At 34.1% G+C, this 25,762-nt stretch overlaps 1 protein-coding gene across 1 annotated transcript; it reads right to left on the bottom strand.

The window, feature by feature from the left end:
* Positions 1-21,782: 21,782 nt before the first annotated feature.
* On the bottom strand, positions 21,783-23,802 carry LOC139875214 (F-box/FBD/LRR-repeat protein At1g13570-like). Its single transcript, XM_071862556.1, has 3 exons — positions 23,478-23,802; positions 22,970-23,361; positions 21,783-22,076 (listed from the first exon to the last, which is right to left on the bottom strand). Exons 1-3 carry the CDS (start codon positions 23,800-23,802, stop codon positions 21,783-21,785), a joined length of 1,011 nt encoding a protein of 336 aa, XP_071718657.1.
* Positions 23,803-25,762: the final 1,960 nt, after the last annotated feature.

Here is a 25,762-nt window from a genome sequence, read left to right as displayed (position 1 = left end):
GGATTAATCGTGGTTTGGCATCTTGTTTCGAAAATAGGTATCTAAGAGCAGAATGGTCGGTATAGACCACCGTTTTAGCTAGAACGAGATATGATCGAAATTTGTCAAAAGCAAAGACAATAGCAAGGAGTTCTTTTTCAGTTGTTGTGTAGTTCGTTTGTGCTCCTTGTAACGTCTTACTAGCATAATATATAGGTTGAAATCGTTTTTCAATCCTTTGTCCTAAAACGGGTCCCATTGCAAAATCACTTGCATCGCACATTAGTTCGAATGGTAGATTCCAATTTGGTGTTATCATGATCGGCGCATTAGTGAGTTTCTCTTTAAGAATATTAAAAGATTTGATACATTCATCTGAAAAGATGAATGGAGCATCCTTTTCTAGGAGTTTATTCATAGGAGTGGCAATTTTAGAAAAATCTTTTATAAAACGTCGGTAAAAACCGGCATGCCCTAGAAAACTCCTAACTCCTCTAACATTGGTGAGATGTGGAAGTTTAGCAATTACATCTACTTTAGCTCTATCCACTTCAATTCCTTCCTTTGAAATTTTATGACCAAGAACGATGCCTTCTTTAACCATGAAATGGCATTTCTCCCAATTAAGTACTAGATTTGATTGTTCGCATCTAATAAGCATTCGTTCAAGATTAACTAAACATGATTCAAATGTATCACCGAAGACTGAAAATTCATCCACGAAAACTTCCACGCATTCTTCTATCATGTCATGAAAAATCGCCATCATGCACCTTTGAAAGGTTGCAGGGGCGTTGCAAAGTCCAAATGGCATGCGTTTGTAAGCAAAAGTACCATAAGGGCACGTGAATGTGGTTTTTTCTTGATCTTCGGGTGCTATTGGAATTTGAAAATATCCGGAAAATCCATCAAGAAAACAATAGTAACTGTTTCCGGCTAACCTTTCCAACATTTAATCAATGAAAGGTAAGGGAAAGTGATCTTTTCTGGTGGCGTCATTTAATTTTCTATAATCAATACACACACGCCATCCTGTTACAGTCCTAGTAGGAATAAGCTCATTTTTCTCATTTGTAATGACAGTCATGCCACCCTTCTTAGGTACGTATTGAACTGGGCTTACCCATGGACTATCAAAAATTGGATAAATTAAACCTGCATCTAGCAGTTTAATAATTTCTTTCTTAACTACATCTTGCATATTAGGATTTAGTCTTCGTTGGCGTTGCACATACGTTTTATGACCTTCTTCCATAAGGATTTTATGTGTGCAATACGAAGGACTTATTCCTTTAATATCAAGAATCTTCCATGCAATGGCTGGTTTATGAGCTTTTAACACAGAAATGAGTTGTGATTTCTCATTTTCAGTAAGAGAAGACGATATTATCACAAGTAATTCAGATTCACCATGTAAATAAGCGTATTCCAAATGGTTTGGAAGTGGCTTTAACTCTAATGTCGGAGGTTCTTCTATCGATGATTTATATCGATATCTGTCTTCTTCTTTTAGAATTTTATATCGATATCCATTCGTCTTTGTGGGTCTCGAATACACATGTGGTAAAATAAATCCTGTTCATTTACCTTTTCCTTATTCTTACCTCTTTGTGTAATCGAATTAGCTAAAAACCTATGAATTACTCTTAATTCAGCTCTATCTATATCCAAATAAGAGTAATTTCCCCCTTTAAATCGGTGATGGCTAGTCATTTGACTCCATACACCATGCGTATCAAAATTTTGGTCTATCTTTCTACCATTTAGTATCAACCCTCTACAATCGGCAGATGCTAACTCCTCAGGCATATATATACGTAAAGCCTGAGCCATGTCTAGTAAAGACATGTGGCGCATCGAACCTCCTAACAAAAATCTAATAAAAGATCGATCGGTTAAACTAGCTACCCGATCATTTATTTCTATACTACACAATAATTCTTCACACCATACTTTATATACAGGTCTACGCATGTTGAATAAACGTACCCAATCGTTAAAAGTAGAATTACCATACCTCTGTGTAAGTAATTCCCTAATTGGCCCGGCCAATTCTACAGCTTCTAATGGTCCCCATTCTATGACCTTAGGTACTTCAACAGCTTTAGAATGAAGAGTATGCAAGCCCCTTTGGTATTTTGGATAATCTATCCAAAGTCTGTCAAATCTCAGGTTCGGGTGCAAATCTTCCAAGTGCATATCAGAAAATGTCATGACTGGATGAAGTATATCTTATTTGTAGTAGTTATCCACCTCCTATTGTTCCGCATTCTCAGCAGGAGCATTGCGAGCTTGGGATGAAGATTCACCCCTTTCAGTCTGCAAAACACATCAAACACAATTTTTGTACATCCAAATATGCATTAGTGTCAGCAAAATTATCAATCAAAATAATTACAATGACATGTTCAATTTATATCAAACATAAGCTCATTTTCATATTTTTATCAAATCTACACTTTTTCAAATAAGCATATACGAAAATGTTCACCAAGTTCATAAGCATTCAACTCAAATAACATGTCAAAATAATCATTACTAGCAATTAAACAAGTTTCAAATGGCATTATCTCTCAAAAATCAAGTTCATGAATTTTAGACTTGAAAAAGTCCACTTTAATTCTCAAAATCATGCTTAGGCTCAAAGTTTGGATCATTTAACTACCTAAACATGTTACACTACTTAATTTAGCAACAATTCATGACAAAAATCGACCATAACCTGTTTATATCAAAAAGCCCCAAATTGCTCAAGAACATAAACCCTAGATTACTCAAAATTTGAAGTTTAAGGCTTCTAATCATGTTAAATAGCATCAATCTAGGTTATATAAGCATAATACATAAGCAATTTAAGCATAATTACACTAAAAAGCATCAAAATCGAATTGGGGAAAAAATTGCTCAAGAACACCAATTTTCGGATTAAATGGTGTTTAGATGTAGAAATTTACCGTTTTTCTTGAGTAATTCCTTGATAGAATCCTTCTCAACATGATTTTAGTAAAAAATGTGATGAAAAACGGTGAAAAATTGTGAATTTCGGAGTGTTTGTGTGTGTATTTTCGGGTGTTTTTCGCAGTTTTTGTGGTGTGGGGATGGGGACTGATCAGTTCAGCTCGTTTTATTTTTTTCTGGGTTTTGGATCCTCCGCGAGTCGCGGCATATTTACCTTTCAAACTCCGCGAGTCGCGGAGTTTGTATTTTTTTTTATTTTTATATTTTTTTTTACAAATCTTAACTTATAAAACAAATATAAAATAAATTTAAAATTTTGTTTTCCTTTGTTTTAGGACGAGGTCGTTTCGGATCGATGTCCTAATTCGTCCTTCGACAAAATTTTAAAATTTGTCTTTTTGTAGCGATTGTTTTAAAAGCTAAGATTTTTGGGTTTTTTAATGTTTTTGGCATACTTTAATTCAATAAGATTAAAAATAATGATAATAAAAGTTCTCGTCCCTCCCTCGGATAAAGCAATTTCGGTTCAAAGACCCAGTCTTCAACTTACGACGAATTTTAAAAATCATATTTTTAACTTAGCGACATAAAGTAAATTTTTGTTTTTAAATTCACACCAAACTTAAATTTACCATGCATAAAAATAAAATTCACACCAAACTTATATTATATTTTTTTTTAAACATACAAACTTTAAAAATATCAATTGTTCAAATATTTACAATTTTAAATATATTATTTAAAAAGTTTACAATATTAATTTAAGATTTATATATTAATTTTAAAAACATGGTAAAAATAAAATTAAAAATCTTTTTGGCTTTTTATCCCACTTTAATCAATCAAATATTATCAAAAATATGCGCCCCTCTTTTCGGTTAAGTAATTTCGGTTCCATGACCTAATTTAACTCATGACGAATTTTTGAAATATTTTGGGTTGATTGATTAAAGATATTTATACCTTAAGAATAAACGTTAAATTTCGCAGTGATGTAATAAATTTTTGAATGATATCAATAATTTCGGTCGTCAAATCTAATTTTATTCAATACCAATTTAATACTTTATAGCGAACAAATTAGCGTTTATTATCAAAAGGTTAAAAATAAAAATAAAAAAAATAAAAACTGTACAGACTTACCTGTGAGATAGTATTCTTAGTTATATGATCTATCACATTCATAAGATAGTCAGTTTAATTGGTTTTCCATAGCTACATAGGCGTAACCTCGAGCATTCAGTGTTTTTTCTTCTAAACATATGAACGGTCCGTTTCTGCATAAAGTAACAAATTCGGTATTTGAATAGGTTTAATTATTTGAACATTTACCTCCATGTGACCATTTTCCGCATTTGTGACATCTTTCAAGGTGTCGTGCTCTTCTTTTCGCTGCGGATTTTGATTTTCCTTTACCAAATTGTAATTTATTATCTTTCATCTGGATTCTTTTCTTACTCCGTCCAATCTTTCTCTGATTACTGATACTATTTCACTCAGAAGTGTGTCATTATTACGTTTAGTGATCAAAGCGTGTAGCATTAGACCATGGTTTAGTTCACAGGCAGTCTTCATTTCGTAAAAACCTAAAATAAATAAAAATTCAGAATGGGGGGAGAAGACTAGTTCTTTAAGGTCTGCTCGAGAAAGACCATTCGGGTTCCATTTTCGAGAACTACACGAAAACAGACAATCTAACTCTAATAGAAATACATATTATCCTTTAAAGACTTGATTCTCCCCACACTTAGTTAGCTATGGTATCAAAATTGTGATTAACTTCGTTGTCGACTTCCATCGGACTATCTATGTAATGTTTAACTCTGTGACCATTAACTTTAAATTCAATTCCATTTGAATTTATTAATTCTATCGTTCCGTATGGGAAAACTCTTTTGACTATGAATGGTCCAGACCATCTTGATTTCAATTTTCCAGGAAATAGCTTGAATCGTGAATTGAAAAGAAGAACTCTGTCTCCTTCTTTAAATTCTTTTGAACTTCTGATTCTTTTATCATGCCATTTCTTCATTCTTTCCTTATAGATTAACGAATTTTCGTATGTTTCATGTCTTCATTCTTCTAATTCGTTTAGTTGACTTAATCGTAGACGTCCGGCTTCATGTAAATCAAGATTACATGTCTTCAAAGCCCAAAATGCTTTGTGTTCAATTTCTACTGGAAGATGACATGCTTTTCCATAAACGAGTCTAAAAGGTGTGGTTCCAATTGGAGTTTTGTAGGCTGTTCTAAAAGCCCAGAGTGCATCCTCCAATTTAATGGACCATTCCTTCGGATTTGATCCTACGGTTTTCTCTAGAATACGTTTTAAAGCTCGGTTGGTATTTTCAACTTGTCCACTTGTTTGTGGATGATATGCAGTGGAGATTTTATCAGTTACTCCATATCTTTTGAGAACTTTCTCAAGTTGATTATTACAGAAATGAGTACCCCGATCACTTATTAAAGCTTTCGGTGTTCCAAACCTTGCAAAAAGATTTTTTAAAAAGTTGACCACAACTCTTGCATCGTTAGTTGGGAGAGCTTGTGCTTCCGCCCATTTAGATACATAATCAATGGCTACGAGAATATAGAGATTATTATGAGATTTTGGAAATGGACCCATAAAGTCAATACCCCAAATGTCAAATACTTCACATACTTGGATGACATTTTGTGGCATTTCATCACGTTGACTTATTTTTCCGGCCCTTTGACAAGCATCAAAGGATTTGCAAAGAAGGTGTGCATCTTTGTAAATTGTAGGCCAATAGAATCCAGCTTCATACACTTTTCTTACTGTTAGTTGAGGCCCATAATGCCCTCCTGTTAGTCCTGTGTGACAATGGTTTAAGATTTTACTAGCTTCATTTCCAAATACACATCGGCGTATTATTCCATCGGGACAACTTTTAAACAAATGTGGATCTTCCCAGAAATAGTGTTTTATATCACTGAAGAATTTCTTTCGTTTTTGGTACGACAATCCTTTTTCAAGGAATCCACAAACTAAGTAGTTTGCATAGTCTGCAAACCATGGGATTTTATTATAATCTATCTTCAATAGATATTCATCAGGAAAGCTGTCTTGTATGGCCGATTCATTTAGAACTTCTAATTCGGGATTTTCAAGATGAGAAAGATGATCAGCGGCGAGATTTTCTGCTCCTTTTTTATCTCGGATTTCAATATCGAACTCTTGTAAGAGTAAGATCCAACGGATTAATCTTGGTTTAGCATCTTGTTTCGAAAATAGGTATCTAAGAGCAGAATGGTCGGTATAGACCACCGTTTTTGCTAGAACGAGATATGAACGAAATTTGTCAAAAGCAAAGACAATAGAAAGGAGTTCTTTTTCAGTAGTTGTGTAATTTATTTGTACTCCTTGTAACGTCTTACTAGCATAATATATAGGTTGAAATCTTTTTTCAATCCTTTGTCCTAAAACGGCTCCCATTGCAAAATCACTTGCATCGCACATTAATTCAAACGGCAGATTCCAATTTGGTGTTATCATGATCGGCGCATTAGTGAGTTTCTCTTTAAGAATATTAAAAGATTTGATACATTCATCTGAAAAGATGAATGGAGCATCCATTTCTAGGAGTTTATTCATAAGAGTGGCAATTTTAGAAAAAAATTTTATGAAGCGTCGGTAAAAACCGGCATGCCCTAGAAAACTCCTAACTCCTCTAACATTGGTGGGATGTGGAAGTTTAGCAATTACATCTACTTTAGCTCTATCCACTTCAATTCCTTCTTTTGAAATTTTATGTCCAAGAACGATGCCTTCTTTAACCATGAAATGGCATTTCTCCCAATTAAGTACTAGATTTGATTGTTCACATCTAATAAGCATTCGTTCCAGATTAACTAGACATGATTCAAATGTATCACCGAAGACTGAAAAGTCATCCATGAAAACTTCCATGCATTCTTCTATCATGTCGTGAAAAATCGCCATCATACACCTTTGAAAGGTTGCAGGGGCGTTGCAAAGTCCAAATGGCATGCGTTTGTAAGCAAAAGTACCATAAGGGCACGTGAATGTGGTTTTTTCTTGATCTTCGGGTGCTATTGGAATTTGAAAGTATCCGGAAAATCCATCAAGAAAACAATAATAACTATTTCTGGCTAATCTTTCCAACATTTGATCAATGAAAGGTAAGGGAAAGTGATCTTTTCTGGTGGCGTCATTTAATTTTCTATAATCAATACACACACGCCATCCTGTTACAGTCCTAGTAGGAATAAGCTCATTTTTCTCATTTGTAATGACAGTCATGCCACCCTTCTTAGGCACGCATTGAACTGGGCTTACCCATGGACTATCAGAAATTGGATATATCAAACCTGCATCTAGCAGTTTAATAATCTCTTTCTTAACTACATCTTGCATATTAGGATTTAGTCTTCGTTGGCGTTGCACATGCATTTTATGACCTTCTTCCATAAGGATTTTATGTGTGCAATACGAAGGACTTATTCCTTTTATATCATGAATCTTCCATGCAATGGCTGGTTTATGAGCTTTCAACACATAAATGAGTTGTGATTTCTCATTTTCAGTAAGAGAAGACGATATTATTACAGGTAATTCAGATTCACCATGTAAATAAGCGTATTCCAAATGGTTTGGAAGTGGCTTTAACTCTAATTTCGGTGGTTCTTCTATCGATGATTTATATCGATATCTGTCTTCTTCTTTTAGCATTTGAATTTCTTCTATTGTTGGTTCATATCCATTAGCTATAAGTGTAGCTAACATTTCAGCTTCATCTATTGGTTTATTACCTTCTCCTAAAGAACATTCTCCTGTTCCTTGTAATTCTGGAAATTCTTCTAACAATTCTGCATGTAAATCTATAGTGTGAATATAATAGCATGTATCATCTGCAGATTGCGGTTGTTGCATTGCTCTATCAACTAAAAAGGTAACACTCTCATCCTCTATACTTAGGGTCAATTTCTTACCGAACACGTCTATCATTGCTTTAGCCGTGTTTAAGAATGGTCTTCCTAATATGAGAGGAACTTGAGAATCTTCTTCCATGTCCAGAACAACAAAATCTACTGGAAATACTAAAGTACCAACTTTAACTAGCATGTTCTCCATTATCCCTCTAGGATATTTTATTGATCGATCGGCTAGTTGTATGCTTTTTCTTGTTGGTTTCAATTCTCCAAGGTCTAGTTTAGTGTATAGTGAAAACGGCATTAAATTTATACTAGCACCTAAGTCTGCCAATGCTTCTATTGAACTAAGACTACCCAGAAAACATGGAATTGTGAAACTTCCTGGATCAGATAGTTTTTCTGGTATCTTATTCAACAGCACTGCTGAACAATTAGCATTCATAGTAACGGCCGAGAGTTCTTCCATTTTCTTTCTATTTGAGATTAGATCTTTCAAGAATTTAGCATATCTAGGCATTCCTGAAATCACATCAATGAAAGGAAGATTTACATTTATCTGTTTAAACATATCCAAGAATTTGGATTGCTCGGCTTCAAGTTTCTCTTTCTTCATTTTACTCGGGTAAGGAAGTGGTGGTTGGTATGGTTTAACATAAGGTTTAGCCTTAACTGTGTTATCTTCACTAACCTTTTCAACTACCGGTTCTTTTTCCTTATCTTGATCAGGTTGTGGTTCTTGTGGAGTAGGAATAGCTTCATCAGAAGTTACAGGTATTTCAGGTGGTTTAAGTGTTGTACCACTTCTTGTGGTAATGGCTTTAGCTGTTTCATTCCGGGAGTTAGCATTTGTATCACTAGGTAAACTTCCCGGTTTTCTTTCACCTATCAACCTTGCTAGGTTACTTACTTCTTGTTCCAAATTTTGAATAGAAGCTTGTTGATTTCTAAATGCTTGATCATTTTGTTCATTAGTTTGTTTTTAAGATGTGAAAAACTGCGTTTGAGTTTCAACTAGCTTCGTCATCATATCTTCTAAATTCGGCTTTTTATCATCGGGTTGTGGTGGTTTGTTTTGAAAATTAGGTCTTTGCTGGTTGTAAGTTTTATTGGATACTTGTTGATTGCTAGGACCTTGTTGGTTGTTGTATGGAATATTTCGATTATAATTCTGATTTTGATTGTAAATAGGTCTTGGCGGTTGATAATTATTCTGATAATTATTTCCAGGCCTTTGGTTTATGTATGAAATATTCTCTCTTTGTTCCATTTTTAATTCAATACTGAGACAATCTTTTGTCAAATGTGGTCCTCCACACTGCTCACAACTAATTCGTATTGAGTGAATATCCTTAGTCATCTTTTCCATTCGTCTCTCCACAGCATCTATCTTTGCGGAAATGGAATCTAAGTCATGGCTAGAATCGGCTCTAGCTGCTTTAGATGATCTAACGATATCTTTTTCTTGGTGCCACTCATGTGAGTGGGAAGCAGTGTTATCAATAATTTTATAAGCATCAGTTTCGGTTTTCTTCATAATGGAACCACCAGCTGCTATATCGATGTCTTTTCTTGTAGTGATGTCGCATCCTTGGTAGAATATTTGTACTATTTGACAGGTGTCGAAACCATGTTGCGGACATCCTCTTAATAACTTTCCAAATCTTGTCCACGCCTCATATAGAGTTTCATTCGGTTTCTGTGTGAACTTAACAATTTCTCCTTGAAGTCTTACGGCTTTAGATGCCGGAAAGAATTGTTTAAGAAATTTTTCAACTAAAACGTCCCATGTATCAATCGCCCCTTCAGGTAACGATTCCAACCAATCTTTGGCTTCTCCCTTTAAAGTCCAGGGAAATAACATGAGATATATCTGTTCATCTTCAACTTCTCTTATTTTAAATAGAGTGCAGATCCTATTAAAGGTACGAAGATGTTCATTTGGATCTTCCTTCGGCGCACCACTAAATTGGCATTGATTAGTCACCATGTGTAGAATTTTTCCTTTGATTTCATAATCTGGCGCATTAATGTCTGGATGAGTAATTGCGTGACCTTGGCTAGTGCGTTTAGCTCTCATTCGGTCTTCCATACTTAAAGGTTCTGTTACTTCCATAATTGAATATGTAGAATAGGAATCACTAGAGGATTATGATTTAATGGTTCGTTCCTCAACAATCTCTGTTTGAATGATTGGTGGTTCCGGAGGAAAATTTAATGGTTCAGGATCTATGAATTGTCCCTGAATATTCTCCAGATTCTCAATTGTGAGGTCGGGTTCAAAAAATGGATTATCAACGGCGACAATATTAGCTAGATGTCTTGATCTAGTTACAGGTGGTGAACGTACAAAAGGCGGTGAACGTCTTGCTAGGTGCATTCACTGAATATCCTATTAGTTTTTTAAAAGGAAAGAAAAATTATTTAAGTTATCCAATTAATAGACTTTTCTGATTTTGCCCACGTTTCGAATAGCCAAAAGATGCAGCAGAGGGGCAGGATTCGTTTGGTCTCAATATAATTGAGGACTGTTTGGCTCCAATAACCCGGTCCACGTACAAATCCAACTATTACTACGAACCAGAAAATTTTGATGTCTATCAATTTAACCACTTAAAATAAATTTTCGTAATTTAAGAAATTTAGATAAGAAGTAGAATAAAAATCTATGTCCTAAAACTAGAATAGCGAGAAATAAGAAAGAAAAAGAGCGTGTCGGAAAAAGATCGAAAAATAAAAATAAGAAAGAAAAAGAGTAACTTATAGAACTTAAAAACACTCGACTAACCCAACCTTATTACTATCACTAACTTAAAATTATAATCGCAAATTGAGATTACTAATTGAAATGATAATTGATACATAGGTAAAAGGCGTCTAAAAATATTAAAGCTTACAAGTAAAACTATATCCCAAATGGCAATAACTTAAAAAAAAAATTAAAACTTAAAAAGGCGTCGCAGAATTTTAAAGCACTTAAATCTTAGTCTAAAGAAAAAGCACTTAAGGAATTTTACGGCAAAGCCTAAAAATCTAGAAATAAAAATATAACTATGGCAAAAACTAAGTTTAACACTAAAAACTAGCGAAAAACACAAATATTACGCTAAAACAATTAAAAAGGGATAAAATATAAAAATATACAAAAAGTTGTAAAAAGTACAATTTTTATAAAAATATTATTTTTATAATATTTATTTTACAAAACTATTAATTTTATAATTTAAATAAACTGATTTAACTAAAATATATAAATTAAATAAAAAGTAAAACTAATTAATATATTAAAATTAAACCTAATTAGGGTTAAAAGTTAATTAATAAATATAAACCCCGTAATTAATGCTGATTAGGGTTTCTGTCACGTGTGTCAGGGCTGCTCCGCGAGTTGCGGTACCCCGTAATTAAAACTCCGCGAGTCGCGGGGTTCTAAAATTCAACTCTGGTACAGTTTTTAATTCGACGCATTTTTTTTATATATATTTTATGTATTATGCTTTATATTTTCTGTTTTAAATAAAAATATTTATATAATAAAAACTTATATTTAAAAATTAAAATAAAAATAGAACAACTTTATAATTTTATAAATAAAAATCTTAAAACTAGATTTATATATATATATATATATATATATATATATATATATATATATATATATATATATATATATATATATATATATATATATATATATATATATATATATATATATATATATATAATATTTTTTTTCTTTTTTTTCGGTTTTTGATTTTATATTTTAAATAAACACAAAATATTTAAATAAAACTTATATTTTTATAAAATAAAAATAAAGAAACTTTATAAAACTTAAATATTTAACAAAATCTTAAAAATATTTATATTTTTGTTTTTTGTTTTTATGTTTTCGAATAATTAAAAACGTATTTTTACAAAAGCGAATTTTAATAAAAGTAAACTAAATTTTTTTTTTTTTTTTTTTAAATTTAGCGTTACGCTTCCGGCTTAAAAGCTAGATTGTCCCCGGCAGCGGCGCCAAAAATAACTTGATGTTTGAGCAAAGGGGTATAAAATACTATTAAATTTTATACAATTTTACACAAGATATTTATTTATTTATAGAATGGATATACTTAAACCTTGCTACAACACTTATAGGCAGTGTACCTAATCGTACAGTAGTGTAGTTTTTAGTAAGTCCGGTTCGTTCCACAGGGAAAATCTTTAAACAAAGCTTAACGCTATATTAGTTTACTTTTATAAAAATACAAATATATATATAAGTAATATTATTATTATAAAGGGGGATTTTTACCGTTTAATGACCGGTTTGTCGATTTTAAAACTTTAGTCGCAGTTAAAACCAAATGTAAAAAATAAATAAATACAAGACTTAATTTAAAGCGTAAAGTAAATAATTATAATGAAATTGCGATAAATAAAAGTGCGATAAAATAAACTTACGATAATTAAAAGTACGATAATTAAAAGTGCAATTAAATATAATAATAATAAAATAAAATGCGATAATTAGATCTGCAATTAAATATAAAATAAAGGAAATTAAATATGAAATAAAATAATTATGCTTATTTAAAATAATTATGATTAAAAGGCGTCGAAAAATAAGAAAGAAAAAGAGTGACTATAAAACTTTAAAAATACTCGACTAACCCAACCTTGTTACTATCACTAACTTAAAATTAAAATTGCAAATTGAGATTATTAATTGGAGTGATAATTGATACATAGGTAAAAGGCGTCGAAAAATAAAAATAAGAAAGTAGCGCGTTAAAACTTAAAAAGGAACTAAAAACTAAAAACTAAAAGTTGCGTCTGAAAATATTAAAGCTTACAAGTAAAACTATATCCCAAATAGCAATATCTTAAAAAGGTACTAAAACTTAAAAAGGCGTCGCAAAATTCTAAAGCACCTAAATTTTAGTCTAAAGAAAAAGCACTTAAGGGATTTTACGGCATAGCTTAAAAATCTAGAAATAAAAATAACTATGGCAAAAACAAAGTCTTAAAATTAAATACGAACGAAAAATACAAAAAAATTACGCTAAAACAAATAAAAAGGGATAAAATATAAAAATATACTAAAAGTTGTAAAAAGTACAATTTTTTATAAAAATATTATTTTTATATTATTTATTTTATACTTTATAAAAGTATTAATTTTTATATATTAATAAAACTAATTAAACTTAATATTACAAATTAATTAAAACTTAAATTAAATACTAAATTAATTAAATATTTAACCTTAAATACAATTTAATTAATAATAATAAATTATACTCCGTAATTAATGCAGATTAGGGTTTCTGTGTGACCCGTGTCAGACGGCTCCACGAGTCGCGGTTGAACCAGTCAATACCTCCGCAAGTCGCGGAGGTTGCAGGTCCAAAAGAGGTGCTGGTCAAATTCGACAGGTCAGTTTTTTTTATTTATTTGTTTTTTTCTGTTTTTTCTTTAATTAATATATTTATATAAATTTAATAAAACTAATATTTTAAAAACTAATATAAAAATAAAGATACTTTATAATTTTATAAAAAATCTTAAAAATAGATTTATATATATATTTTTTTTTTCGTTCGGTTTTTTTTTATATTTTAAATAAAAACAAAATATTTAAATAAGACTTATATTTTTATAAAATAAAAATAAAGAAACTTTATAAAACTTAAATATTTAACAAACTCTTAAAAATATTTATATTTTTGTTTTTCTTTTTATATTTTCGAATATTTAAAACCTATTTTTACAAAAGTGTATTTTTATAAAAGTAAACTAAAAATAAAAATCTTTTTTTATAGCGTTGCGCTTCCGGCTTTTAAGCTAGATTTTAAGTCTTCCCCGGCAGCGGCGCCAAAAATACTTGATGTTATGCGAGGTGTATATAAAATAGCTTTATTTTTACAACTAAATACTATTAAATACGATACAATTTTACACAAGATATTTATTTATTTATAGAATGGATATACTTAAACCTTGCTACAACACTTATAGGCAGTGTACATAATCGTACAGTAGTGTAGTTTTTAGTAAGTCCGGTTCGTTCCACAGGGAAAAATCTTTAAATAAAGCTTAACGCTATATTAGTTTTATTTTATAAAAATACAAATATATATAAGTAATATTATTATTATAAAGGTGGGTTTTTACCGTTTAATGACCGGTTTGTCGATTTTTAAAACTTTAGTCGCAGTTAAAACCTAATGTAAAATATTAAAAATAAATATAACTTAATTTAAAGCGTAAAGTAAATAACGATAATGAAATTGCGATAAATAAAAGTGCGATGAAATAAAATACAATAATTAAAAAGTGCGTTAATTAAAAGTGCAATTAAATACAAAAACAATAAATAAAAGTGCGATAATTAGAAGTGCAATTAAATATAAAATAAAAGAAATTAAATATGAAATAAAATAATTATGCTTATTTAAACTTCCGTAATCATGATGTTTGACGTGTTGATTTTAGTTTTATGCCCATGGGTTAATTGTCCTTTGTCCTGGATTATTTAATATGTCCGTCTGGTTTTTGTCCATAACAGTCCATCAGTCATAAATATAAAGTGCGAGTGTCCTCGTCAAATTATCCTTATACCCGAAGTTAAATATTCTAACTAATTGGGGACATAAACTGTAACAAGATTTTAATACTTTGTTTAATAATTACACCAGGTTATCGACTGCGTGTAACCCAAGGTTTTAATACTTTGTTAACAATTATGCCAAGTGTCCTTGTACATAATTTCACCCCTGGTTTAATAATTCCATAGACTATTAATTCATTCCCATGTCTGGTTAAATGAACGATTATTCGTACATATAAATACCCCGCCCATCGTGTCCGATCGAGTGTATATGGTTATTTATGGGTACGTCCAATTGTAAATCTTTACATTAGAATTAACAAACTATCATTTAGTTAAACAAATATAAAGCCCATTAATAGCCCATAGTCTAATTTCCACAAGTGTCGTTCTTTTGTCCAAACCCCAATTATGTTACAAAGTCCAATTACCCAATTTTAGTAATTAGCCTAACATCATGATTACTTTGGTATTAAATAAGCATATTAATAACTTAGCTACGAGACATTAAATTAAAAAGGTTGAACATAACTTACAATGATTAAAAATAGCGTAGCGTTACACGGACAGAATTTCGACTTACACCCTTATAACATTCGCTAACATACCCTTATTATTAGGATTTAAAATTAAAATTAAAATAAAAATATAAAAATATATATATATATATATATATATATATATATATATATATATATATATATATATATATATATATATATATATATATATATATATATATATATTACGTATATAGATAGAGAGATTGATAGAATTAGGATATATTTTACGATCAAAATGCGTTGCCTTTTATAGGAATTTTCGTCCAGGGAAGCTCCGCAACTCACGGCATTTTTCTTCTTCAAACTCCGCGAGTCGCGGAGTTTGTTTTTACAGCTCACTCCAATTTGGATCCTAGTCTGCCGACGGTTTATTATATAAATATAATATATATATATATAATATATATAATTAATTATATATTATATTATATTTATATACATAGTTAACTTGTAATTTTTAGTCCGTTGCGTCGAGCGTTGAGAGTTGACTCTGGTCCCGGTTCCGGATTTTCGAACGTCCTTGCGTACAATTTAATATCTTGTACTTTGCGTTTTGAATCTTGTACTCTTGTAATTTTTAGACGTTTCTTATCAATAATTGGAACCTCTTTGATTGTATTTTGTACTTTTGAGCTTTTTGGTCGTTTGCGTCTTCAATTCGTCGAATCTTTCTTTTGTCTTCACCTTTTATTATTTAAACGAATATCACTTGTAAATAGAACAATTGCAACTAAAAGCTTGTCTTTTTTGAGGGATAATGCTATGAAATATATGTTCGTTTTTAGCATTATCAGTGGATGAACTCCAACATGTACTATGGGCACATCGGACAACGCCGAAAGATAGTACGAACGAAACACCCTTCAGTCTGGTATAAGGAACCGAGGCGGCCATACCGGCTGAAGTGCTAGTTCCAACTGATTGAATCACAGAATTCGATGAACAGCAAAACGATGACGCATTGTGAGAACATTTGGATGCCCTGGAAGATCGGCGAACAATAGCGTACATCCGGCAAGCTGCAAAGAAACAAAAAATCGCAAACCACTATGACAAAAAAGTCAAACCATTGGACTTTCAATTAAACGGTTTGGTATTACGCAGCAACGAAGCCAGCCGACAGCAAGATGTCGGCAAGTTAGGCCCCAGATGGGAAGGACCCTACAGGGTTGTCGGGATAACTGAGTATGGTGCATACCACCTGGAAACACCGGATGGAGTTCCGATACAACGCCCCTGGCAAGCCTTTCATTTAAAGAAATATCATGTGTAACTTATCTGCACCCGTGAGGACTGATCACCCACTCGGACGGCAGAAACACTTATGTATTCAAGTAATTTCTATGTATAAGTCATCAATAAAGCTTCACTTTATATACTTTTGCACTGTAGTGACTCTGAATATGACACAAGTAACACCAAATATCTTTTGGCATATTTCGGACCTACCGCCAGAAGAAATGCTTTCTAGCTTTCGTTGGTAGGAGGACACCCCTTGAAGAATCATAACGGATAACAAGGACGTCCGACCATATCATTGGTGGCCCGGTTTTACCGTATAAACAACTCGACCACACTCACGCGTAGTCTAGATATCTACGTTTTTGTCATGACAAACAAGTACAACTCAACGAAAAAGTAAACTAGTTTATAACACGGCATACAAAAAATTGTCTAAATTACATCAATTATACAAAAACCCAACCGAGTGCATATCTCTACGGTTGGCAATTTACAATATCCTCAACGGATGAGTTCTCGTCCCTACAAATTCTATCTAGCTCCTCAAAACTAATTCGGCCGAGAGCTTCATGTGCCCGATGGCAGTCCTCCACACAGGTAGCACTCAAAAGAGTTTTCTTCTTCTGAGCCGCGCTGCCAGGTGGCAGAAAACACTACACCGCCTTCAAAACCTCAAAAGTAGTCAACTTCTTAACGACCTCAATAATGGCACCAAATGGTTGACGAACAATAGACGACTTGAGAAGCCGGGCAAAAAGCACAGGAATACCATGCTGGAGACGGGTGAGTTCGCCTAGCGTGGCCGACACCTTCTCCGATAACTTTTTGTTGTCATCAGAGAGCAAGGCAACTTTCTCCTGTTCTTGGGCAAGAGCAGCCCTCAACGACTCCTACGCTTCCCGGGAAACACGCAGCTCATTCTGAATAGGCCCCAACGCCTCCTTGGCCGACAACAACTCCCCTTCAAGACGGGCGATCGTCCCTGACAATTCCGCCACCCGACGGTTATCATTCTCAAACAGCACACAATGCTCGTGAATACGACGAGCATCAGCCTCACTTCTGTTCAGTTCATCTGTAGAAAGATGCTGAGCAAATACGAAGAATTGGGAACGCAAATGCTGTGCCTGGGTAGCGGAAAGCGCGGCCAGCGCCTCTTTCAAAGCCGAAAAAGTGATAAAGTCAAGATACTCCTTATAAACCGGATAGTCTGGAGCTTCACAGCGGAACAGATCACGGAACAGCCCAATATTACAGTCGGGCAGCACGTAAACATTCTGCCCGACACTAGTCGTCAACCGAGGACGAGCATCCGAGATCTATACCACGGGCTCTTTACCGGGATGATGCCCTTGAGAGCAAGATACAGTTAAATCAAAGAAAGAAAAAAAAACAACGCATACCTTCAGCTGCCGGCTCAATCCGACGCCTGGTACGACGGATCAGTCCGCCCTCCGAAGAGCCATCATTCGAAGATTCCAAATCTTCAGGAGGCGACATCCTGCGACGGCTGGAGGGCGCCGATGTGGTCCCTTCGACCAGTTTATCGGTAAAGACCATGCCATCCAGGCTCGTCGCCCTCAGAACTTCTGACACGGTCAACTCTGCACAAAATATAAATTATCATCATATAAATCAAGGTAACCCTAAAAGACGGGAAGAGTCAAACGGTAAGATACCTCTCCCACCTCTTCGGGCAACAGGAATTCTATCAGCATGAGTCAAATTGTTGCTAACATTAGCCATTACCAGCTCCTGCTCCTCATAAGACCGTTGAGGAATCCTCAAGCCCCTCAATTGGTCTACCATCAATTCACCTAGCTCAGAAAGCTGCCTCGACGGCTGAACAGTCACATACCTAAACAGATAGAACTGTTCGTTCTTTAACGGGAAGTCAGAACATTTGGCAAAAACAAATGATTGCACCTAATTGTCTGCAATCGCTAGTGCCTCCTCAAGAAAATCAATTTCGTCAGTAAACGTATATCAACCTTTATGATAGGACGATAGCCGAAAAATGCTTCTAAAAATATTCAAGCTTAGGCTCATGCCTAAACCATTGAAATACATCTCGAACAACACGATCGCACGAATGCCATTCGGATGTAAACGAGCAACACTAAGGTTATAGAAATTTAAAACCTTCGTGAAAAAGCGGGTGAAGGGGTACCTCAAATTTGAAACCTCGAACGGCCTCAAATAGATGACACAATTTAAAGCACGTTGCTGTGATCTTGGAATGATCAACTCAAAACCTCGCAACTGAGCGCATATGTGGCAAATCCTATCGAGATACGCCTCGTCAACACTACTAGGTGCACGTAACACATCATGAAGAATGTTAGGTCTGGGGCCCATACTAAAGAAAAAAGGATGAAAATGCAAACCACAGAAGACAAGAAAATCGCTTCTCTGTAATTTACAAAGCAAGTACTCTCGAAGGTGGGAAGAATAAAATGAAGAGAAACGCTACTTTTTATAGGAAAAAGTCCCGCGTGGGACCCATCCAACTCAAAAAGGTGCGTTGGAACACGAGAAGTACTATGATTAAGAAAGCATGCAACGCGCATTTATTGCACGTCAAATCACGTGAGCGGGTCACAATAATTTAAAGTTTGGCAACACAACTGTCCCAGCTGACCTTACCAAACTGGGGGGACTTGATGATACGCATAATGATCCGCCTCAAAATAGGCAAGCATCTCGGCAAAAATCACACCCGGCACTACGAGTCCCGGGTTGCCAACTCCTTTTCTCGTCATCCGTCTGACGTCTTCCCGGATACTCCTCCATGACGGACAAATGGCAAGGCTAAGAACCTGGATGACAAACACGTAACCGGCACCTTACAACCGATCAAGATAATCGTAACTAGGCATTTCAAGACCAGTCATCATAATCGTGACCGTCAAGAAACACTTAGAACGTGTCTAGGCGAAACCTACCCGGCTGGACCGAGAACATCGTAATGCTATAACCGGAACCAACTCACCGACACCATCATCTCGGTCCACTAAACCGACATAAAGACACTCCCGGGACAAGCACGTTGTCCCGAAACAAGAGTGCGTCACCACAGAGCAGGCACCTCGTCCCGGAATGACCACTTGATCATGGAACAAGCACGCGGGCAAGTCGCGTGCCACGTCAGCCTGCAAATTTAGGGAAGTTCGTTAGAATATGTTATTCCCCACGAAAGGGACAGGTGCCACGTCACCCCTCGGGATTGACAAAGTTTGTTACAACCATGAAAGGGACATGTGCCACGTCATCATTCCCTCCACAACATCTATAAATACACAAGTGAAATCATTCATTTAAAAAAGACACTGGATGCATAAACGTTACTCTGGCAAAATCAATTACGATAACGTCACTCCAGTCGTTAGCTTAATTCCGATCGGTGCTCCGATCACCATCCGAGTTAACCCACACTAAGATATTAACTTATTCGATTCTGATCAAATTAGGTTAATCTACTTGATTGTTTTACGCCCTTGGAATCCAGATTCCAAATCGGGGTTCGCACAATTATTGGAGTTAAAACAATCAACTTACTCCTTTTCCCAAATTAAGCACTCAAACCCGAAATCTCATCACCCATTACGATTTTGGTTTGATCACGAACGTTACTATGTTTTGGTATTTTTATAGTTTTTTTTTGTTTAATTGAGAAATGTACATGAATTGCACAGAGCAGCTCATGATGCTGGTGCTGCTACGGAAATTATAGATATTGGCAAAACACGAGTGGACGATTAACGCAACACTAGGATCGGCCTGTTCTTAAAAAGGATTAATTGGGGAGCTTTACAACAGTGCCTGCATGAGAATAACTATTATGGACGTTACAAATTAATAAGGGTGTATACGTTGACTGCAGTTGGCAGCAGCAATAGAAAGTCTGGGTTATGACAGCAGCAATTTAGATAAGAGTTTTGGGATGAAGCAAAGACCCGATGGTGATATTGAAATCCATGAAATATTATGGGAAGGAGATTTCCACATACCGACATGCTCAAAATGTGACTGAATTCTTAAACCCGATGTAACTCAATTCTAGTAACTAGTATTAATACATGGAATCCGTTTTTACTACCACTAATTGACTAATTGGCTTAAGGTGTCTCTTTTTGAAGGTTGTGTTTTTTGGTGATAATGTACATACCAAAAGATAGAGCGATTGTAGCTATGGAAGCTGCTGCAGGGTGTGATGCTTTCCTCGTTCTTGGTTCATCCGTTATGACAACGTCCGCTTTCCGACTTGTCGGGTACAAATGTGGTTGGAGCAATTATACAGAGCTGCTCATGATGCTGGTGCTGTTACAACAATTATAAATATTGGCAAAACTCGAGCTGATGATATTGAAGATTTTAAAACTAACGCGAGACTGGGAGAGATCCGTTGTGCCTGAAAACCATTTGAATGTAAGTTTAGATTTACCTGAATCATGATTCCAGTTGGGTGTTACTGCAGATATTACCACGGGTTCTAAACACCACATCGCTCAGTGTTCCTGTTTTTTAAGACTATAAACAAGACAATACGTACTAATTGTTTTTTGTGTGGTTGGAACCTAAAATTAATTAATCCGTGATGCTGACTTCATCGACTTCTCCTAATGGGTTAGTGCAAATATTGAGATCCTATTGTTGGCATGCTGTTATGGGACAAGGTATCTGTGCCACATGTTCTTGTTTGTTTAAACTGATATATGTGCGTGTAGTAAAGTTATTTTCCATTCACAATAAATATGCAAAGATAAATTAATGTTTGTATAAGCACTATTTGGAAATGGGTATATTGTATTCAATCAATCAATACCCAACCGTAAAATTGTTTTTGGACCATTTCTAACCCTTGGTAGTGATATCACGGTCAGTTGTGCACTTTTAAGCCAAAAAGTGCAATCTGATTTGGCAATGTCAATTTCTGACATTTTTTAACCCCATATCTCAGTTTTTTTTTTCAAATATTGGATAGAGTGATGTGGTAAAATCATATAAAAAATGGGTGGGAAAAAATTAATTAATAATAAAAATATAATTAATGAAAATTTTTGATTGGTTGGGAGAAAACAAACGCACCTTCACATTTGTGCCACTTGGTGACGGATGGATACAAAACTAACTGACGCTCCATTAGGGGCCGTCAGTTTTCGTCAATTTTTAACACATCATCTGACGAGGGGGAAACTAACGGAGGGTTGGTAAAGGTCTTATAACACTATAGTTACAATAACAAGAATATCCAAACATTACACTGTAGATGTGATATGTATATTTTATCCAAACAAATCAATCTGTGAATTTTCTTTTTCCAAAGATGCTTGTTACACAACTATTGTGTAAGGAACGCTTGATCTAGTTTTTATTCTAGCTGCTCGCAAAGTATAAATAAATACCAGGAGGGTTACCGGTTTTATAGTACCACTCTACGAGTTAATGAAAACCCATAACATATATGATGCATACAATCAGAATACAACTAAATTATAAAGTAACTTAAAGTTATTAGTGGATTGTAGTTACGGATCCAAGTACTGAAGCTCTGCTTTCGAGGAAGCTCGTGGGAACCGCATAACATCCTTAGAGAAGTTGTACCTTTCCTGAACATCAACAGTTGCACGTGGTCGGATTGATATTTTTTCAAGAGTGGGAGAATGTTCAAGTAAAAGCTTTGTAAATAGCAACAAGGATCTTGATCTTTCTACATCCATTATATTTATAATTTTCAAGCAGTTCAATGTCTGGTCTAAACAGTCAGAAGCTTCCAAATAAGCTATTGTTGGTTTCACATCCAAATACACGTTTGGAAGATCCTGGAAATACATTAAAAGTGAGACTGACTGTGTATAAAAGGAACCCACATTAAATTACTATATATGCACACACAACACAAAAACACAAGAGAAACGTTTAGCACTCTTTACCTGATTGTACACATCGAGTCATCTCAAGTTAGGTGAGTTCCGAAGGATACATAAAACACGTTGAAGTTGGTACAAATCACCAAATTTGAAGTCTCGTAAGTAGAGAAGCTTTAAACTATTAGTTGGGTGTGGAAGCCACTTGGGAATATTTTCCGCAATGGAAAACTGTAAGGGTGAAAGTAAGATTATAAGTTAACAAAGAAGATATGGTTGGAAGATGATACGAAATAATATATGAGAACTAACTATACACAAGAGTTGAATGGTAAAGTTCACTTGCTCAAACGCAAAATGATGAAGAGCAAAATATAAATATTAGAATTTAGGGTTAAGGCTATTCAAAGGCCATATACTTTTTATTTTGTCCCGATGTAGTCCATATACCCAAAAAAAATACTATTATAGGCCATAAACTTTAAAAAATGTGTTAATGTAAACCGTTGACCTGATAAATAAGGTTGATCGATTTTGTAGGTTGATTTTCAAAAAAGTATAATTTTTTTTTGTTCCAATGTAAGCTTTATACAAAAAAAAAGTACTAATGTAGTTCACATACTTTCAAAAAGTGTATCGATGTAGGTCACATATTTTCCGTATCGATGTAAACAAAAGGTAACCTGTTTAGCCGGTAACAAGTTACCTTTTGTTTACATCGATACACTTTTTCAAAGTTTATGGCCTATAATAGTATTTTTTTGGGTATATGGACTACATCGGGACAAAACAAAAAGTATACGACCCTTGAGTAGCCTTAACCCTAGAATTTAAAATTCAACTCGTACCTGGAGAAAATACCCGTCGATAACAAAATACCCAACACATGGCATATTACTTAACAAGCTTGCCAAATTAACTCTCTCAACTCCCTGAATAGGTTTTTTGATAAATATACCAAACTCACTAAGACATTTACTATGCAACAAGTGGAGCAAAGTTGCATCGGGGCAACTCCTGATCAATAACTGAAACAACTTTGTAGACTTGATCTTGAAATTGTAAACATTGGTGCATTCAAACAATTGCAACATCTTGAGCTGTGGTAAGTTGATAATAGTTCCATGTAAGTTAGCCCCAAATTCAATATTCCTAAGCCTAAGTTTTTCGAGATATAGAAATCCTTGAAACTCAAGTGGTGGCTTAATGATACAGTTGTCAAGTTCTAGGATTCTCAATTCTAGACAATGAAATAAATAATATGGAAGTTGATAACGTTGGTTTGAATTTGTAAGGATGAGTTCTCTAACACCATCTCTTGACATGATGAAATCCATTGATTGACTTCTTGGAAACTATCAAGAAACATGTTTGGTATGTGAAGATGTAACTTTAAGCGAGGACCCTTGAGATAGTTAAAGATATAGTTTGTGATCCTAATAAATCCATTATGACCAAAACTTCCATTTTTTGCAAACTTTTCTGAGAAATGTTTATCAAGAACCAATGACCTAATTGAAGTCCATCTGTACCTCCATTTTTTTGACAGGACATGTGTCCTCACAGCATCTACAACAGGTAGCTTCTCTAAAATCGAGTCTATCAAATTCTCTGCCAAATTAATGATTCTATCCATTTCAGTACAAGTTACAAACCTCCTCTTAGCATTGTTATCTGTCATTACATTCAAGAAAACAAAGACTGGTTTATTTAATTACTATGATACTCTTTATTTTTATTTTTATTAATTTGTTTTTTCTTCAATCAAAATCGATAAAGATTTCCACAACCAAGATGCGCAAAATGTGATGTAGTTCTTAGGCCGATGTTATATCAATTTACTTATGAATGGAAGTAAGATCAATTTTCTTATAAATGGGTCGATTTGGGCTATGATATATCTCTCAATGGGTCAAAAGGTAAAATAGAAAAACTGCTTGATAAACAACAGATCTAATAAACTGAAAGTTTCCCAATGTGTATCTTCGATCCATAAAACCTCCCAAATCATTTCTATCAAAGTTTTAGTTTATTATCAAAGTAGTATATATATGTATTTGATAATCATATTTGATACACTAGTTATTTGTATAAAAGTTTGGACGAGAAGTGTTTCAGGTCAACGCAACCTCACATGTATCTAGTTAACAAACCAATTATTAACTAACCTGCCCATTTTACCACCTATGGTTTCATAAAGGGACTTATCTTTTTTAGTAGTTGTCAAATATTTTTCTGTTGTGCTTATGTAACTTTCATGTCATCTCCCAATAAGTAACATCATTAATGTTTCCTGTTTAATATTAAGATTTGTGCAGCCCATATGGAGCTTACAGTACTGGTTTCAAGCCAATTACTCATCAGGTAATCTGAATACACTTAGTTGATACTATATGCATTTTTCTATTTGTTGATTAGTCGTCTTTATAATGCTTAAAGTTCAAAAGGTGAATAGCTAAAGCAATCTATTCATACTTGCTGCTTTATTCTTTAGGGATTCTAATAAGTATCTAAGTTAATATTCGGTCTCTTGAATATGTTTAGAGTAAATCGCTAACTAGGTTATAACAATCTCAAATAACTCGAATTGTTAAACCAGAATGAACGAATTCAACTGGAATAAACAATGAATGTGTGACAGCATTAAATTGAAGAAAATAAAAAGTCGAATAGAAATTACAACATGAATCATGTTTTTCACACATAAGTACGTTTAGTTGAATATCATTAAATCGTATTATGAGGGAGAAATAAACTTACCGATATTCAAAATAAAAGATGAATCCATTGGAGTACCGATTAGAGTTTAGCGCCGAAACTTGCAGTCCCTCTCGTTTTAAGTTTTGTCAGACTTTCAGGTTTATAGGGTTTAGGTCACTGTAGCATAAGTAAACATACCTCGAATTTGGAAAAACCGGTGACTGAATCTGAGGTATGGAACGCGATTAAAGGGTGCGGAAGCTCCAAAGCTCCCGGACCCGATGGTTTCAATTTTCATTTTTTCAAAAAATATTGGAATGAGATAAAATCTGATCTAATGGAAGCTATTCAATTTTTTTGGCGAAATGGTGAATTTTCGAGAGGATGTAATGCGTCGTTTATTACTTTGGTTCCAAAAAAAACGGATCCATTATGTTTGTCCGATTACAGGCCGATAAGTTTAATTGGCGGGTACTACAAAATTATTGCAAAGCTACTCTCAAATCGTCTTCGGAATGTAATCCCAAATCTTGTTGGCTTCGAGCAAAGTGCCTTTATAAAAGGGAGAAACATACTCGATGGCGCGTTAATTGCGAATGAAACAATCGAGTACTTGAAACATAAACGCATAAAAAGCTTAATTTTTAAAGTTGACTTCGAGAAAGCGTTTGACTGTTTAAGTTGGGATTTTCTATTAGAAATAATGGAAATCATGGGTTTTGGTTTAAAGTGGAGGAAGTGGATCCATGCATGTCTCAAGTCGGCTTCTATCTCAGTATTGGTTAATGGCTCCCCCACCAGCGAGTTTTCACTAAAAAGAGGTGTAAGACAAGGTGACCCTCTATCACCTTTCCTTTTCATTTTAGCGGCCGAAGGTTTGAATGTATTAACAAAGATGGCGGTAAATAATAATCTGTTCTCGGGAGTCGAAATAGGTAATG

The sequence above is a fragment of the Rutidosis leptorrhynchoides genome, chromosome 11 (assembly GCF_046630445.1).
Source record: "Rutidosis leptorrhynchoides isolate AG116_Rl617_1_P2 chromosome 11, CSIRO_AGI_Rlap_v1, whole genome shotgun sequence".
Lineage (NCBI taxonomy): Eukaryota > Viridiplantae > Streptophyta > Magnoliopsida > Asterales > Asteraceae > Rutidosis > Rutidosis leptorrhynchoides.
The sequence above is the reverse complement of the archived record's forward strand: the minus strand, read 5'-3'. Positions and strand labels throughout refer to the sequence as shown.

What these genes read in the sequence shown, in the direction of transcription:
- LOC139875214 (XM_071862556.1), bottom strand. Translation starts at nt 23,802, where the DNA reads ATGACAGATAACAATGCTAAGAGGAGGTTTGTAACTTGTACTGAAATG. An exon ending in ACCAAACATGTTTCTTGATA is followed by an intron (nt 23,362 to 23,477) that starts GTTTCCAAGAAG and finishes TTCATTGTCTAG; the next exon opens with AATTGAGAATCCTAGAACTT. An exon ending in TCGACGGGTATTTTCTCCAG is followed by an intron (nt 22,077 to 22,969) that starts GTACGAGTTGAA and finishes ATGTATTTCCAG; the next exon opens with GATCTTCCAAACGTGTATTT.